This window comes from Esox lucius, chromosome 20, assembly GCF_011004845.1.
Source record: "Esox lucius isolate fEsoLuc1 chromosome 20, fEsoLuc1.pri, whole genome shotgun sequence".
In the NCBI taxonomy this organism is placed as follows: Eukaryota; Metazoa; Chordata; class Actinopteri; order Esociformes; family Esocidae; genus Esox; species Esox lucius.
The window spans coordinates 10,149,073-10,166,446 of record NC_047588.1 but is presented as its reverse complement, the minus strand read 5'-3'; the positions used below and the strand labels follow the sequence as shown (position 1 = coordinate 10,166,446).

The 17,374-nt window shown below is 40.0% G+C and overlaps 1 protein-coding gene across 2 annotated transcripts in view; it reads left to right on the top strand.

The window, feature by feature from the left end:
- The window catches only part of myom3 (myomesin 3), an 85,939-nt gene extending 69,238 nt beyond the window's left edge, over positions 1–16,701 (top strand). For both annotated transcript variants that reach the window (XM_034289141.1, XM_010885349.3), the window contains 17 exons: positions 3,976–4,090; positions 4,268–4,424; positions 4,542–4,648; positions 4,724–4,768; positions 4,912–5,048; positions 9,337–9,481; positions 9,979–10,038; positions 11,372–11,439; positions 11,573–11,680; positions 12,880–12,967; positions 13,330–13,368; positions 13,631–13,736; positions 14,541–14,704; positions 15,110–15,146; positions 15,348–15,370; positions 15,465–15,520; positions 15,881–16,701. In XM_034289141.1, the coding sequence (XP_034145032.1) occupies positions 3,976–4,090; positions 4,268–4,424; positions 4,542–4,648; positions 4,724–4,768; positions 4,912–5,048; positions 9,337–9,481; positions 9,979–10,038; positions 11,372–11,439; positions 11,573–11,680; positions 12,880–12,967; positions 13,330–13,368; positions 13,631–13,736; positions 14,541–14,704; positions 15,110–15,146; positions 15,348–15,370; positions 15,465–15,520; positions 15,881–16,147 (1,722 nt within the window). In that variant the 3' untranslated portion in view covers positions 16,148–16,701. The remainder of the gene's footprint in view (positions 1–3,975; positions 4,091–4,267; positions 4,425–4,541; positions 4,649–4,723; positions 4,769–4,911; positions 5,049–9,336; positions 9,482–9,978; positions 10,039–11,371; positions 11,440–11,572; positions 11,681–12,879; positions 12,968–13,329; positions 13,369–13,630; positions 13,737–14,540; positions 14,705–15,109; positions 15,147–15,347; positions 15,371–15,464; positions 15,521–15,880) is intronic.
- The last annotated feature ends 673 nt before the right edge of the window (positions 16,702–17,374 follow it).

Sequence of the window (17,374 nt, the reverse complement as noted above, 5' to 3'; positions counted from 1 at the left end):
GGAAAACCTGCAAAATCTGCGTATCAAATACTTGTTCTCCCCACTGTATATGTGTGTGTGTGTGTATATATGTACATACAACTAGGTCCGGAAATAACTGGACACAGACACAAGTTATTTTGACTGTTTACCAAAATATATTCAAGTTACAGTTAAATCATAAATATGGGCTTAAAGCGCAGTCTCTCAGCTTTAATTTGAGGGTATTCACATCCAAATTGGAGAAAGGGTTTAGGAATTACAGCTCTTTAATATGTAGCCCCCTATTTTTGCCGGACTGCGTAACAGAGCTGGCCTAGAAGAGCGACTGACTGACTAACTGACTGACCCTTGTTAAATAGCGTAATGGTTAGCGACACGGACAACAGAACAACAGGTCTCATGTTTGACTACCGTCACAGTCAAAGCACAATATGCCTTAGGATTTGTTCAGGACAGAGAAAGCTTCACTAGCTACAATTTTCAGTAACTATGTAATATGAAGCCTAAAATAAAAAAGCTCTAGTGGATATTAGCATTTGTTCAGGATAGACAAACACTTCGCTGGCTACATAATTCTCTTGTTTTTTCACTTGAAAAAGTCTGTTATCGTCACCTATATTGATAGATACTGTATCAGTGTCATTCACAAATGGCTAATTAGCTGTTAAAACGGCCAGTGGCAAAAGAGGATTTGTTCAGGATGGACAAAAACTTAGCTGGCCACAACCTTCAGAAGTTACATTATAGGAAGCCTAAAATGAAACTGTTTACTGTTATATTACGACTATATTACGACTATTTCATTCACGAATGGCTAATAAGCTTTTAAAACGTCCAGTGGCAAAATTCTTACAGTTCATAGAAGCTATTTGTGCTGGAGATAAACTTAATAAGAAACGTTACTCGGTTTAACAAAACACTTAATGGTGTCTAGCGACATATTACTGGCTAATAAGCTTTTAAAAAGGACAGTGGCAAAAGCTATACAGTTCATAGATGCTATTTGTGGTGGAGGTAAACCTAATAAGAAACTCAGTTTAACACAATTGTTAATGGTGTCTAACGAAATATTAAAACTTGGTGTGATGTTAATGCGTGACACAATTATATAATGTCAAGAGGCTATACCAACACCCATCAAATATATAGCTCTGTGGTGTAGTGGTTAAAGATACAGCCTTTCACATGGACAATCTGGGTTTGATTCTCAGGATGGCAAAAACAATCAACACTTTTTATTGCGGGCCGGCTTAACTAGGGTTGCCTATGTTCTTGAAGGGACGAAAAGTAATTGGACAATTAACTTAAAAGATTGTTTAATGGACAGGTTTTGACTATGCTTTGTTATTTCTTCATCAATTAAGCAGTTAAAAGGTCTGGAGTTGATTCCAGGTGTGGCATTCGCATTTGGAAGCTGTTGCTGTGAACCCAAAACATGCGGTCAAAGGAGATCTCAAATGAAAACAGGTTCATGCAAATGAAACAGTCCATCCTTAGGCTACAAAAAAAATCCATCAGAGAGATAGCAGGAAGATTAGGAGTGGCCACATCAACAGTTTGGTACATTCTGAGAAAAAAAACGCACTGGGGAGCTCTGCAACAGACAAAGGCCTGGACACCTGCGGAAGACAACAGTGGTAGATGATCGTAGGATCCTTTCCATGGCAAAGAAAAACATGCATGCATTTCACTTGCTGAAGACAAAACTTAAGGCAGAAAAACCCACGAACAAACAACACCTGAAGACAGCTGCAGTAAAGGCCTGGCAAAGCATCACAAAGCAGGAAACCCAATGTTTGTCCATGTGTTCCAGACTTCACGCAGTCATTGCTTGCAAAGGATTCTTGACAAGTGTTAAAAATTAAAAATGTATTTATGATTGTGTTAATTTGTCCAATTACATTTAAGTCCCTGAAATAAGGGGACTGTGTATGAACATGGTAGCAATTCCTAAACGTTTCATACAATATTTTTGTTCGACCTCTTGAATTAAAGCTGAAAGGCTGCACTTCAACTGCATCTCGGGTTGTTTGATTTCAAATCCATTGTGGTGGTGTACAGAGCCAGAATTATGAAAATTGTGTAAATCTCCGGACCTAACTATATATACAGCTCTGGAAAACATTAAGAGACCACTCATTAAGAGACCCCTTTTCTTAAATCAGCATTCTACATGTATGGCAGCCATTCCATTTCAGTGTCTGTTAAATACCAACACAGGCACAATTAATTTTACTTAATGAGGTGCTGATTAGGTAATTGCCTGAACCAAATCTAATTTAACAGGGGAAAGTATAAAAACCACTGCTGTGGTCATCACTTTCCTCTTGCAATAGGACCAGCTTGATGGCAAAAACAGTGCAAGTAGTACCTTGAGGGTAATCTGAATAAAAAAAATACTATTCAGCATGACAAAAGAGTTGAAAAGAAAAGCTTTGAGTGAGGAAAAGAAGGGTTCAATTCTGGCTTTACTGGCAGGGATACAGTTAGCCTCAGGATGCTTCCATCTTGAAAATGTCAAAGACGGAGGTTCATAAGAACAAGGTCAAGCAAAAGACATTGGGGACAACAAAGCTACAGAAAGGCAGAGGGCGAAAACGACTGTCCACTGACTGAGATGACCGTCAACTCATTCGAATGTGACTCAACAATCGTAGGATGACATCAAGTGACGTACAAAAAGAATGGCAAACAGCAGCTGGGGTGAAGTTGTGCAAAGCTAGAAAAAAGCCCTTCATCAATGAGAAGCAAAGAGCCATGCTGAATTTTGCAAAAGACCATAAGGATTGGACCGTAGAGGAATAAAGTAAGATAATCTTCTCTGACGAGTCAGAATTTCTGCTTTGCTCAACATCTGGTCATCAAGTGGTTAGACCAGAGGTTCCCAAACTAGGGGTCGCAACCCCATGTGAGGTCACCTGATATGAAAATGGGGTCGGGGGAGAATGATTTAAATTGACATGGGATCCTCGGCCAAAAAAGTTTGAGAACCCCTGTGTTAGACGGAGACCTGGAGAGGCCTATAAGCCACAGTGTCTCGCACCCACTGTGAAATTTGGTTGAGGATCGTGGTGATCTGGGGATGCTTCAGCAAGTCTGAAATCGGGCAGATAGGTCTTGGTGAAGGACGCATGAATCAAGCCAAGTACAAGGTTATCCTGGAAGAACACTTGCTTCCTTCTGCTCTGGCAATGTTCCCCAACTCTGAGAATTTGTTTTTCCAGCAGGACAGCGTGCCAAACAGCCAGGTCAATAAAGGTGTGGATGGAGGACCACGTTAGATCAAGACCCTGTTATGGCCAGCCCAATCTCCAGACATGAACCCCATTGAAAACCTCTGGAATTTGATCAAGAGAAAGATGGATGTCCACAAGCCATCAAACAAAGCCAAGCTACTTTAATTTTTAAGTTGCATAAAGTTGCATAAAGTCATCCAACAGCAGACTGGTGGAGAGCATGCCAAGACGCATGAAAGCCGTGATTAAAAATCAGGGTTATTACACCAAATATTGATTTCTGAACTCTTCCTAAGTAAAAACATTACTATTTTGTTGTGGAAAAATTAATATGAATTTGTTTTCTTTGCATTAATTTAGGTCTGAAAACAATGCAGATTTTTTTGGTTATTTTGACCAGTTATTATTTTCTACAAATAAATACTCTAAATGACAATATTTTTATTTGGAATTTGGAAGTAATGTTGTCAGTAGTTTATAGAATAAAACAAAACTGTTCATTTTACTCAAACACATACCTATGAATAGTAAAACCGGAGAAACAGATAATTTTGCAGTGGTCTCAATTTGTTTTCCAGAGCTGTATATATAGGACACGTCTACTCATTAAAGGGTATTCATTTATATTATATATACAATATTATAATATATAACTGTTATAAAATGTTAATCTTATATATACAGTGTGATACTGTAATTACTGTTGATTGATGTCCTTCAAACATTGACACATTTTCATTAGTGTTTATGTTTCTAGGTGTCAGATCTCCAGGTAGGTCAGACCTATCGCCTTAGAGTGTGTGCTATCAATAAGTTTGGAATAGGCCTTCCCTCACTTCCTTCTGAGCCTATCACAGCCCAGACCCCAGCAGGTGAGTTATTCAAGCTTCAGGCTTTTGGCTGCATCTTAGGTAATTTTCACCATACACCAAATTGAAGAATGTTTGAACTGAGTGAAACGGAGAGGAATTACGTCAACCTTCCTTTTATTATAATGAGCTAACATGTGGAATTTCAAGTGAATGACTTGTTCATGTTCTAATCACCAGGAAACAGAGGCGTAGAGATCGGTGTGGACAAGGATGGCTTTATCTTCCTGGCGTTTGAAGCCACTGAGACAGTGGAGAATGATGACATTGTGTGGAGAAAGAACTACAGAGAGACAATTGATGCTGGTCGAGCCAGGTTACTGTGTGAGGACAATAGGTACTGCTACACAGTCTTTCTACTGACAATGTTCGTGTCTCTTCTGCTGAACACTGTGGTCTCATTCAGGTCCGTACTGCTCTTAAGGCCCACTGTCCCTCCTCTCTCCATCCCCAGGTCTATTCTGACTTTCACAAACGCTACTGAAGAGGACCTGGGCCTGTACACGGTAGAGATGTCTGACAAGCCACACATCTCTTCCAGCTTCCATTTCACAGCTGAAGGTAAAAATACTCAACTCTAGTGACGACCTGTACACAATGTGTGTGCTCCCTCTTATTCTCTCTCTCTCTGCATAGACCTGGAGAGTTTGAACAAGCTCAGCTGGCAAATCTGCCACCCATGTAAGTAAGACTGAGGTACTTTATCAATACAAGTCTCTGTCTTGGTCAAGAGTTGGACGGTATTGTTTGTATCGTAGAATCCGGCATTACAATACAAGCGAAGAGGCCTTTCTCCCGGAACTCATACATTGTTCCCTATTCAGTGATAACCCTGCGCTCCAAGTGGCAGGCGGAGGTGTCTGAAAAAGGCAACGTCCGTCTTTGGATGCAGACTGAGAGCCTGAGCGATGCCGCAGAGCTCCGCCTCATTCTCAATGACCGCGAGATCTCCAGTACCACAGTAAGGAGTACTTTTAAACATAGGCTTGATTTGTTTCAATCTAGGAAGTTGTATTGTGCCTCTGAAATGATGGCCACCCTTGAGAAATATCAGCAAAAAAGGCTGGGTAAAACTATCAAAGCTAGATATATTGAATTTGTTTAACAACCAATTTATGTTTTCTCATTTCCAAAACGATTTATCAAAATGATTCACATCCTCCCCTTTAATTACAGCCAGATAATAGCACTGAGACTTTAATAACAGCCAGATAATAGCACTGAGCCTTTAATAACAGCCAGATAATAGTACTGAGCCTTTAATAACAGCCAGATAATAGCACTGAGCCTTTAATAACAGTCAGATAATAGCACTGAGCCTTTAATAACAGCCAGATAATAGTACTGAGCCTTTAATAACAGCCAGATAATAGCACTGAGCCTTTAATAACAGTCAGATAATAGTACTGAGCCTTTAATAACAGTCAGATAATAGTACTGAGCCTTTAATAACAGCCAGATAATAGTACTGAGCCTTTAATAACAGCCAGATAATAGCACTGAGCCTTTAATAACAGTCAGATAATAGCACTGAGCCTTTAATAACAGCCAGATAATAGTACTGAGCCTTTAATAACAGTCAGATAATAGCACTGAGCCTTTATTAACAGTCAGATAATTGCACTGAGCCTTTAATAACAGCCAGATAATAGCACTGAGCCTTTAATAACAGTCAGATAATAGCACTGAGCCTTTAATAACAGCCAGATAATTGCACTGAGCCTTTAATAACAGTCAGATAATAGTACTGAGCCTTTAATAACAGTCAGATAATAGCATGGAGCCTTTTTCTATACTGTTTGTGGGAGTTGGCATTACACTGGAGGAGATCTTACATCCTTCTTACAAAATCTTTTTAGATCCTTGAGATCCTTCAGGGTAACTGTGTGAACTGGTAATATTTAGTTGTGTTTCATTTTTAAGGATCCTTAGAGGAAATAATAAATGTTTTACAAAAGAATATATACAGTGGGGAGAACTGTGGGAAGTATTTGATACACTGCCGATTTTGCAGGTTTTCCTACTTACAAAGCATGTATGTCATTTTTATCATAGGTGCACTTCAACTGTGAGTGGCGGAATCTAAAAGAAAATCCAGAAAATCACATTGTATGATTTTTAAATAATTAATTTGCATTTTATTGCATGACATAAGTATTTGATCACCTACCAACCAGTAAGAATTCCGTCTCTCACAGACCTGTTAGTTTTTCTTTAAGAAGCCCTCCTGTTCTCCACTCATTACCTGTATTAACTGCACCTGTTTGAACTCGTTAACTGTATAAAAGACACCTGTCCACACAATCAATAAAACACACTCCAACCTCTCCACAATGGCCAAGACCAGAGAGCTGTGTAAGGACATCAGTGAAAAATGTTTTGACCTGCACAAGGCTGGGATGGGCTACAGGACAATAGTCAAGCAGCTTGGTGAGAAGGCAACAACTATTGGCGCAATTATTCGAAAGGTTCAAGATGACAATCTCCCTCAGTCTGGGGCTCCATGCAAGATCTTAGCTCGTGGGGCATCAATGATCATGAGGAAGGTGAGGGATCAGCCCAGAACTACACAACAGGACCTGGTCAATGACCTGAAGAGAGCTGGGACCACAGTCTCAAAGAAAATAATTAGTAACATACTACACCGTCATGGATTAAAATCCTGCAGCGCACGCAAGATCCCCCTGCTCAAGACAGCGCAAGTCCAGACCCATCAGAAGTTTGCCAATGACCATCTGGATGATCCAGAGGAGGAATGGGAGATGAGACAAAAATAGAGCTTTTTGGTCTAAACTCCACTCGCCATGTTTGGAGAAAGAAGGATGAGTACAACCCCAAGAACACCATCCCAACCGTGAAACATGGAGGTGGAAACATCATTCTTTGGGGATGCTTTTCTGCAAAGGGGACAGGACGACTGCATCCTATTGAGGGGAGGATGGATAGGGCCATGTATCGCAAGATCTTGTCCAACAACCTCCTTCCCTCAGTAAGAGCATTGAAGATGGGTCATGGCTGGGTCTTCCAGCATGACAATGACCCGAGACACAGCCAGGGCAACTAAGGAGTGACTCCGTAAAAAGCATCTCAAGGTCCTGGAGTGGCCTAGCCAGTCTCCAGACCTGAACCCAATAGAAAATCTTTGGAGGGAGCTGAAAGTCCATATTGCCCAGCGACAGCCCCGAAACCTGAAGTATCTGGAGAAGGTCTGTATGGAGGAGTGGGCCAAAATCCCTGCTGCAGTGTATGCAAACCTGGTCAAGAACTACAGGAAACCTATGATCTCTGTAATTGCAAACAAAGGTTTCTGTACCAAATATTTTGTTCTCGGCAGTGTATCAAATTCTTGTTCTCCCCACTGTATTTTACTTGTAAATGTTTTCTCTTAGTAACTGTGTTACTATAAAAGTGTTTTAGAATAGTGGTTTAGAATATTTTTTCATTACCTGTGTTGTTGATTGTAAAACTAGACTTTTATTTCTCTCATTTTAATCAAAGGCACCAATCATGAATCATGTTCGGGTTGACCATATATTTCTATATATATATATATATATATATTCCAAGGTGTTACGCTGCTATATTATTGTGCTGGGGGACATGAGGGATGTACTACTAACTTTTCTCAGTTTCCTCCAATTTTAAATTTTAGAAGGAGATGAGGTCCTGGTCCACACCTGCGGATTACCTGGTTTGGGGGGACCGTTGCTGTTCCTGTCCTTGTCCACCTGGTCATACTTCTGACCTAGTCTAAAATCGAATATACTCTGGATTTAGCCAAGAGAAATTTATTTATTATTCCAATTGGACTCTTAATATCTCACCCGGCACAGCCAGAAGAGGACTGGTCACCCCTCTGAGCCTGGGTCCTCTCTAGGTTTCTTCCTAAAATTCGACCTTCTTAGGGAGTTTTTCCTAGCCACTGAAATTCAACACTACTGTTGTTTGCTCCTTGGGGTTTAAGGCCGGGTGTCTCTGTAAAGCACTTTGTGACAACTGCTGTTGTAAAAAGCGCTTTATAAATAAATTTTGATTGATTTTGATTGATTGATATATACATAAAAGTGCAGTTTGTTTCAAAGGAATACTATAACTAGTGTGTGTCATCATTATAAGAAATTGAGTGAGACAGAAATAGACATACAGCTGAGTTATAGCATGTCTCTCTGTAGAACTCATGGACTACTGCATTTCACTTGCACAAACACATTTATTGTGATTCGTTTCCTGATGCATTTCCATTTCCAGTAAAACAATAGTAGCAACAAAATGTTTTTTTTTTAAATATGATTGCATCCAACTTTGCGTTGATACAACATGCTGTAAATACACTATGAATAGGCAGCATAATGAAATTACAAGCAGAATAAAAAATTATCTCTCAATCAAATGAGCGATTTCATACATATCACATGAAGAATGACATTTCCACAACAATATACAGCATGTAAACAATAAGTTAGCAATTTACTCCTTCTCGCCCAGAAGTCAACCTAAACATTATCATAGATTGTCTGACTGTCAGCAGAGGTTGTTGCACTAGATTACACCTAAACATTATCATAGATTGTCTGACTGTCAACAGAGGTTGTTGCACTAGATTACACCTAAACATTACCACAGATTGTCTGACTGTCAACAAAGGTTGTTGCACTAGATTACACCTAAACATTACCACAGATTGTCTGACTGTCAACAGAGGTTGTTGCACTATATTACACCTAAACATTATCATAGATTGTCTGACTGTCAACAGAGGTTGTTGCACTAGATTACACCTAAACATTACCACAGATTGTCTGACTGTCAACAAAGGTTGTTGCACTAGATTACACCTAAACATTACCACAGATTGTCTGAATGTCAACAAAGGTTGTTGCACTAGATTACACCTAAACATTACCACAGATTGTCTGACTGTCAACAAAGGTTGTTGCACTAGATTACACCTAAACATTACCACAGATTGTCTGAATGTCAACAGAGGTTTGTTCACCAGATAACGATTTTTCATAGAAGACAACAGGCATGATTTGGTGTTTTACACGTGGTTACTAGATATGTGATAGCATGCCTGCAAACACACAATATATAGTGTATCATTAATTATAAAAGTCATAGTGATTATCTAAAATCACTATGGAATTATGATAAACAATGGCTTGTGCTTGGGTCCAATGTATGTTGTCCCTGCTGTATATTACATTGGTTTATTGATGTGCTTGTGTTTGTCCTCTCTCCCCATGCAGGCCCGTAAGATTAACTTTGATAAGACCAGTGGGTTGATAGAGATCCTGTTTGAACATCTGTCTAAAGAGGACGAGGGCTCCTACACGGCCCAGCTCCGAGATGGACGCGCCAAAAACCAGTTCACCCTGGTCTTCGTGGACGAGAGTGAGTCTGTCGGATCACCCAGACTCCTTCCTGGGAGTTTCATAGTTACTGTAACTAAACCGAGCTGAGCTTCACCAAAATGTCCTGGGCTGGCTTGGTTATGCTTCCTACTTTGTTGTTAGAACCCTTTTGGGCCAACACAGATCAATAGACCAGCATTTACACTAGTGTGAAATCGGTTCTGTTTGCTGTGGTAAACTCTAAAAAACCATGCTGCTGTTTGGCTTGGCTTGATTGGGGTGTTGCTATCTAGTTGGTTATGCCTTTCTCCTCTGTCATTGTCTTATCATTGGTAGTGTGCTTTATGTACACAGTGTGTGTGATGATGTCAGACCTGTGGTTGTGTGCTTTATGTACACAGTGTGTGTGATGATGTCAGACCTGTGGTTTTGTGCTTTATGTACACAGTGTGTGTGATGATGTCAGACCTGTGGTTGTGTGCTTTATGTACACAGCGTGTGTGATGATGTCAGGCTTGTGGTTGTGTCTTTTGGCAGAGTTCCGTGAGACACTTGCTAAGTCCGAAGCCAAAAGACTAGACTGCAGAAGAAAATTAGGTAAGTGTTTCCATAACGACCCCTGATTCACCTCTGACCTCATGTCTGGGACCTCTGGGACCTCTGTGATAGGTTCCCACCATGCCAGCCGTGGGCCAACGAATGTCAAGAAGAATAGTCTCACACATCCAGCATACCAAAATACATATGAGATGTGTTTTTGTCTGCCAACAATAGATGGAAATCTAATTTCGGTGTAAAAGGCTCCTGCCAAATCGGTCCCAAATGTGCAGAGACAGATTCAATAGGGCCCAATGCCCTCGTTTCCTATCTGTCACTAACAGTTAGTCCCTTTCCTTAGCTTCCCTGTGGCTAGTGGGGAAAACAGACCCAGCTACTGCTTATTCCTAGCTCCAAGTTGTTATGGTCATATACACAAGGCACACACAACAACATTCTTGCTTGTTTAGTAATGAAAAAGTAATATAATAACAGTATTAATAACAGCAGTATACGTAACCAGAGCTAGTAATGGTTGCATGTACCATCGTGAAAAAGTAAGTACACCCTGAGGAAAGTTTTCATTTCTTTTACATTTTCAGACTTATAGTACTGCTTCAACTGTGTCATATTTGAGGGGTTTCTTGTATGCCACTTCAACTTCCCTGCAGCATTTCGATGGGATTGAGATCTAGGCTTTAACTTGGCCATTCCAAAACACTCCATTTCTTCTTTATGAGCCATTCGGTTGTAGCTTTGATGTGGCAAGAGAGGCTTGTAGATCCCTTGATGTTGCCCTGGGGTTCTTCCATGACCATCTTTCAGTCAGCTCTCTGGCTGAATTTGGTGGGATGATCTGTCCTATGTAGATTGCCAGTGGTCTGGAATTTTCTCCAACAGTAGATCCATCAGACAGTGGAATTATGCACTTCAAATTACTTAGAAATGGCTCTGTAATCCCTCTCGCACTCATGGATATCAACAATCTTTCCTCTGAGGGTCTGTTTTTATGTGGGGGTGAAATTATATGATTTGCATAAATCGTTTAAAAGATCAAATTTAAGTTTTTGTGTGTTTTGAGAAAATAGTGTTACATTTATCAGTGAATGTGTTTCAAAATTAGCTTAGATTTACAGGTTTCCAAATATGTAAAAAAAAAGAAAATAAAAAAAATAGTATGCATTTGTCTGTTTGTATGGGCATTTGTATGGGTCTGTTTGTGTGCCCAGGTGAGTGGAGTTGGTGGAGTTCATCAGGCAGCTCAGGTGTAGATTCTACATGTTAACAAACAGTGTTATCAGGCAGATATTACTTTAGGACATACAGTACAAATCTGGCTGTATGTATCTTTGGACCAGAATGTGCAGTTGGTAATTTGCGTCATTTTTCCAAGGACCCTATTTCCTGGAGTATTTGTCATGGATAGTGACAGAGGACTGTGCATTTATCATCAAATGCAAGGTAATTTAGATGCCTAATATCCATTATCGTAATAAATACATGTTTTGTAATTCTAAGGATTTACTATGTATGTGTGTTGTTCTGAATGTTTTTAATACATTTTAACTGGTACCCTTACTCTGTCTGGGTCCAGGTGACTAATGTCAACAAGGACACAACTCTGAAGTGGTTCAAAGATGGTGTGGAGACTCCAGCTGTGTATGACCAACAGACTGGAATCAGCACCATGACTGTGCTACAGGTACTTCTAACGCCACATCAACTGATTTTAAGTCAACATCCACTGATTTTAATGCATCATTCACTGGTTGTAATGCAACACTCATTGATTGTAATGCAACATCCCCTGATTATAATGTAACATCCACAGGTTGTAATGCCTCATCCACTGATTATAATGCAACATCCACTGATTATAATGAAACATCCACCTGTTATAATACAAGATTCACTGATTAGAACGCAACATCCACTGATTATAATGCTACATCCACTGATTATAATTCAACATCCACTGGTTGTAATGCAACATCCACATATTTTAAGTCAACATCCACTGATTATAATGCAACATCCATGGTGGTAATTTAACATCCACTGTTTATAATGCAACTTCCACTGGTGGTAATTTAACATCCACTGATTATAATGCAACATCCACTGGTGGTAATTTAATATCCACTGATTATAATGCAACATCCACTGGTGGTAATTTAACATCCACTGATTATAATGCAACATCCACTGGTGGTAATTTAACATCCACTGATTATAATGCAACATCCACTGGTTTTAATTTCACATCCTCTGATTATAATGCAACATCCACTGATTTTAAGTAAACATCCACTGATTGTAATGCCACATCCACTGATTATAATGCAACATCCACTGATTATGCAACATTCTTTACCTTGCCCAACCCCACCTTTTATTGCCTAATTCAGGATTTGACCTTGTGACCCTCAAACAGGTCCACCTCTAAAGGTTATGCTACCATGGTTTTGTTATGTAGAATACATTACAGTAATGTAATATTATGTACAGTCTTGTAGTATACAATAATTGGATGATAGTTGAAAAGGGAATAGGGTTAAGCTGAGGTGAATTACAAGCCTAAGTGATAGTTGCTCACACATACATTCATAAATGAACAGCAACCCACATAAGCACACCCACAGAAAGAGAGCAAGAAAGAAAAAGAAGCGAGTGAGAGAGAATGAGAGAAAATCTGGGTCAGAATATCTCTAATGTATGGGTATTTATAGATCCTTGAATAATTAGGATAACTCAGTGCAGAGAAAGACAAGTGTGTCTGGATGTTCTCATGCCTGTGTGTGTGTGTGTGTGTGTGTGTGTGTGTGTGTGTGTGTGTGTGTGTGTGTGTATGTGTGTGTGTTATCTACTGATCGGTTGTTTACCCTGTGGTTATCCTCTCAGGTGACTAAGAAGGAGGCAGGTCACTACAAAGCTGTAGTGTCTGATAGGAGAGGAGAGGATGTGAGCACACTGGAGTTACAGGGTGAAGGTGAGACCCCTCAGCACAATACTGGACAACCAAAGTCATGGGACCCTATTCATAAAGTCAGATCTGAATATGATTACATAGACTGGGGGGACCAAATCCTGGGTTAACACTGCGAGACGTTTTATAAATATGGACGTAAAATAGCTAGTGTGTTCTCTCTCAGTCACATTGTTATCACCTCATTTCAAATGTACCTCTTGGTCATGCCACTTGGTCATGCCTCTTGGTCATGCCTCTTGGTCTTGCCTCTTGGTCTTTCTGAAGTTTCAGAGGCCGAGGCCGAACATGATGTGAAATTGTTCTCATATGAATGAAAAGGAGGTCTATGTCTGGAAACATAATTGTACTGTGTTTCTTTACAGAGTACGACAAGTTACTCCTACACCTAAGTAAGCAGTGTGGTAAGTGCAGCCCATATGGATGTCCCCATAAGGTGACATTTCACATCGTGAGAGACCTGTCAAGCATTTCATGTAGTGGGACAGCACTTTTGGGATGGGAATACGTTTAAATGAACTTTTGGACTCTGAGAGACGAGAAGATTAAAGCACATTTTTCAGCACAGTACTAAAGAATGATCTGACCTAGACTGCAGGTATAGATTTCATGCCGTATCACCAGTGAATACCAACGATTACCATTTTTCATCTCTGTCACACACAGCATTGTCTGCAGGCCCACTGAGGATCCAGAGCACTTCGGAAGGTTTCAAGCTCTTCTGCTGTCTCAAGTATTACATTAGTTACATGAAGACCTGTTGGTACTTTAAGTGAGTTCCTATGCCTGACTTGGCCCTCATACTCTATCCTTCCACAGTGTTCCTGACAGTCTGGTCAGCCTGTGTCTAGTTCTACTGGGTATATATTGTAGTCAGCCTATGTCTGAAGTACCTACCTTCATCTAGTTATATAATATACAACCATCTTATGTCTGGTTCTTCAAGGTATATATTATACAGCCTTCTGATATCTGGTTACACTAGGTATATAGTATGCAGTCAGCCTATGTCTGGTTCTACTGGGTATATATTATACATCATGCAATACAGAAGTTGCCTCTTGATGAAGTTGCCTCTGATCCTTGAGTTCCCTAAGGCAGTTTTTGACCAGAGCATGTTGAGGTGGTCACCGAAGCAGTGACTAGACTTTTGTCACCACCTGCTGGCAGTTTATTATCAATACATGAACTCTCCTGCACCCAGTCTAGAGTTCAGTTCACAACCCATCCGCAAACATATCAATGTACACACCAATTGTCAATATTTTTTAATGATGTTACATTCATCCGTGCATGGATAGAGCAAAAGCCTGAACAGAAGTTCCAACTAACATGAGTTGGTGAACACAGCTGGAGCAAAATTGTTTGTTGTCTCATTTAAACTCATAGAGTGTCTGTCTGCCTGTCACAGCTGGGCAGACTGGGCCAGTTATAGATCCTACTCATCTCACCAAATAGACTAAGAAGTGAAAGTTTCTGCATAAACAGTGATGGTGTCTTCCATGACATGTCGTTTTTAGAAGGAAATGCAGTTTTTTTGTTCTAATCTATGTAATTCTATGTTGCCGTGTACCAGGGAGAGCAGGATTGACCAGCTGGAAAGATGCAAGCAGGGTTCAAGTATGCAGAAGCTTTGGGTGGATATCTTCGGACCCACAGAGAAAGATAAGGGGAAGTACACGTTGGAGATGTTTGATGGCCAGGAGAAGCACACACGTTCTATAGACCTGTCTGGACAAGGTAAGTCTGACTGGGGTTTGACTCACATGTAGTTTGGTCCCAAAGCAATTAGGTACAAAGGTCTTAAACATACACATCTGTAATATATCTCTTACAAATCGACGATGTATACAATTATCAGGGATTTATTTTCACTACAGAACACTACAGACAAAAACTGTCTAGAATTAAAGACAAAACTTTTATAACACATATTTAAAATTAAATGGGTTTGTACAGAGGCATTACTTCTTCAGATTCATATCAAAGTCTTCTCAGCTACAACAAAACAATGTTACTGTAATTAATTGTGTTTAATTTGACATATCTTCCAAGACTGGCAGTTTATGAATAATGCATTCTCACTAAATAAATGCATGATCTGGATTGACGTTATGTTACTGGGGTATCTCTCACGTTTACCAGTCTTTGCTGACACTCTTCTGGAGTACCAGAGGTTGAAGTAAGTACAGTACCTTATGGATGATGCATTCAGCATGGCATGCTGTGGAAAAAAAGAAAAAACATTTCTAGATACTACTTCCTGTAACTATTTTCAAATGGACAGACAGACTTTTCAAGACTCAATACCGATGTGTTGGTGAAAGACATGAAACAGTTTGCAAATGTATTTACCAGCTTTACCCTTGACTTTATTCCTAAGGCAAGTTGCAATCGCTGACAAAAGTGAGTGGTTCTACTTTTTAATCGGTTTATTGACTTCCATATTTCTGTCCAGTGGGATGATTCCAGGGGATAAATGTACTTGTCTTTGGTTTAGATCGAGCCAGGGTGACCAAGGGCCTGCCGGATGTGGTGGCTATTATGGAGAACAAGGTACTATGGAGAATAACACAGTCTTTTTTAAATATATTGGTTTTAAATATATTTCTGGAAGTCCAGATCCCATGTTTACTTCTAGTCTGAGGTACTACAGTAATATCCATCTAATGAATTAGTACAGTCCTTCATTGCTTTGAGAAATCCCTTATTAATATATATTTCCAGTTGTTTTTCGCATACTTTTTACTATCACTTATTTATGTAATTTTATTGAATTCATGTGTAACTGAGTGTCATCTTACAACTGTTCCACCTTTGCCCACGTTGTCATTGATACTGAGAACTGATTCTCAGTTGACTAGCCTAGTCGAATAAAGGATGAAATCCAAAAATAAACATCCATTTCTCACTCAGTCTCTGTGCCTCACCTGCTACACCGACGGAGACCCTGCTCCAGAGATGACCTGGCTGAGGAACGACAAAAGCATTGTCTCAGGGAGCCAGTTCAACATCGTCAACGAGAACAAGAGCAGCACTCTGACCCTCACCAACGTGACCAGCGAAGACTCGGGCAACTACAGCGTCTTGGTGCGCAACAAGTACGGCACGGACACTGCGTGCGTGACCGTGGGTGTGTACAAACACGGCGAGAAGCCCCCTGCCCACGCGGTGGAGATGTAGGGAAGAAAGGAGGCATAGGTGGTTGAACGTCGTGTTAGTGTGTCGGTTGTACCAGTTGCTTTTTAAAAATGTCAGAGAGTTGATGGGCAGAATAATGCTAAACGTTGTTGCTTTGTGTTGCGTCAGGATGTGGATAGGTTACTTGTACAAGGATAACTTCCGTCACATCAAATCCCCCACAACTTTTCTTGTAGCGCAGGACTGCTGATACCTGTCTTAAGACAGTAGCTGCAGTGTTATACTTCTAAATAATCCTGGCTAGTTAACAACGGGACATCTGAGCAGCGACTGGAGGTGTCATTCATGAGGCCACGGCAGTACATCACAACTGAGACTTCATCCACAGCTCCAGTTATCTCCTATGTTGTATTTCATAGCAAAGTCATGTTAGTCATCCACATGAAGCAAATTACACCGAGAGCATGACACGTCAAGTGTCTTTCTCGATATTAACCTAATTTATGCAATGGGCCCATGACACTTTTCATTTAGTCTGCACTGGGAGCTTAACTAGGCATATTGGTCTGCAAGCTTGCTACAGATGTCTAATAATGTGTCCCTTGTGTGTGCTAATAAAAGTATTTGATCTTGGAGACTTTGCAGTATTTTATTCACCTTCAAAAGGTGATGTTGTTCTACTGTGTGTTTGATATGGTAACATCTTATTGGGCCTTGAATTCCAGCATTACTAGAAACCCCTCAAATTACCATAACAATATCAGAAACACTATAAATCACCGCAATAACACTTACTGTGATATCAGAAACACTCCTAATCTCCACAGCAATACCCTCCAAAACACCACTCATTACCACAACACAATTCAAAGCAATATTAATTACCACAACAACACTATTACAACTACCACTAATCACCACAACAATACTTAGAATCACCTCAAGAACACAATTAGAAATACCACTATTCACTACAGAAACACTATTACAACTACCACTAATCACCACAACAATACTTAGAATCACCACAAGGACACTATTAGAAATACCACTAATCACCACAGCAACACTTTTCGACACACCACTAGTCACCCAAACAAAATACTATTAGAAATAACTCCTGAAAGTGTCAGAAATGTTAGCTTTTGTGTATTATTATGTAAGCAAAGACTAGCTTCTCTTGAACTGATCAAAAGCACAATGTCCACAGTGTCATTCACCTGTTCCATGGTTGAATAGAAGTGGAACCCTTTGTTGCCTGTTTTAGAA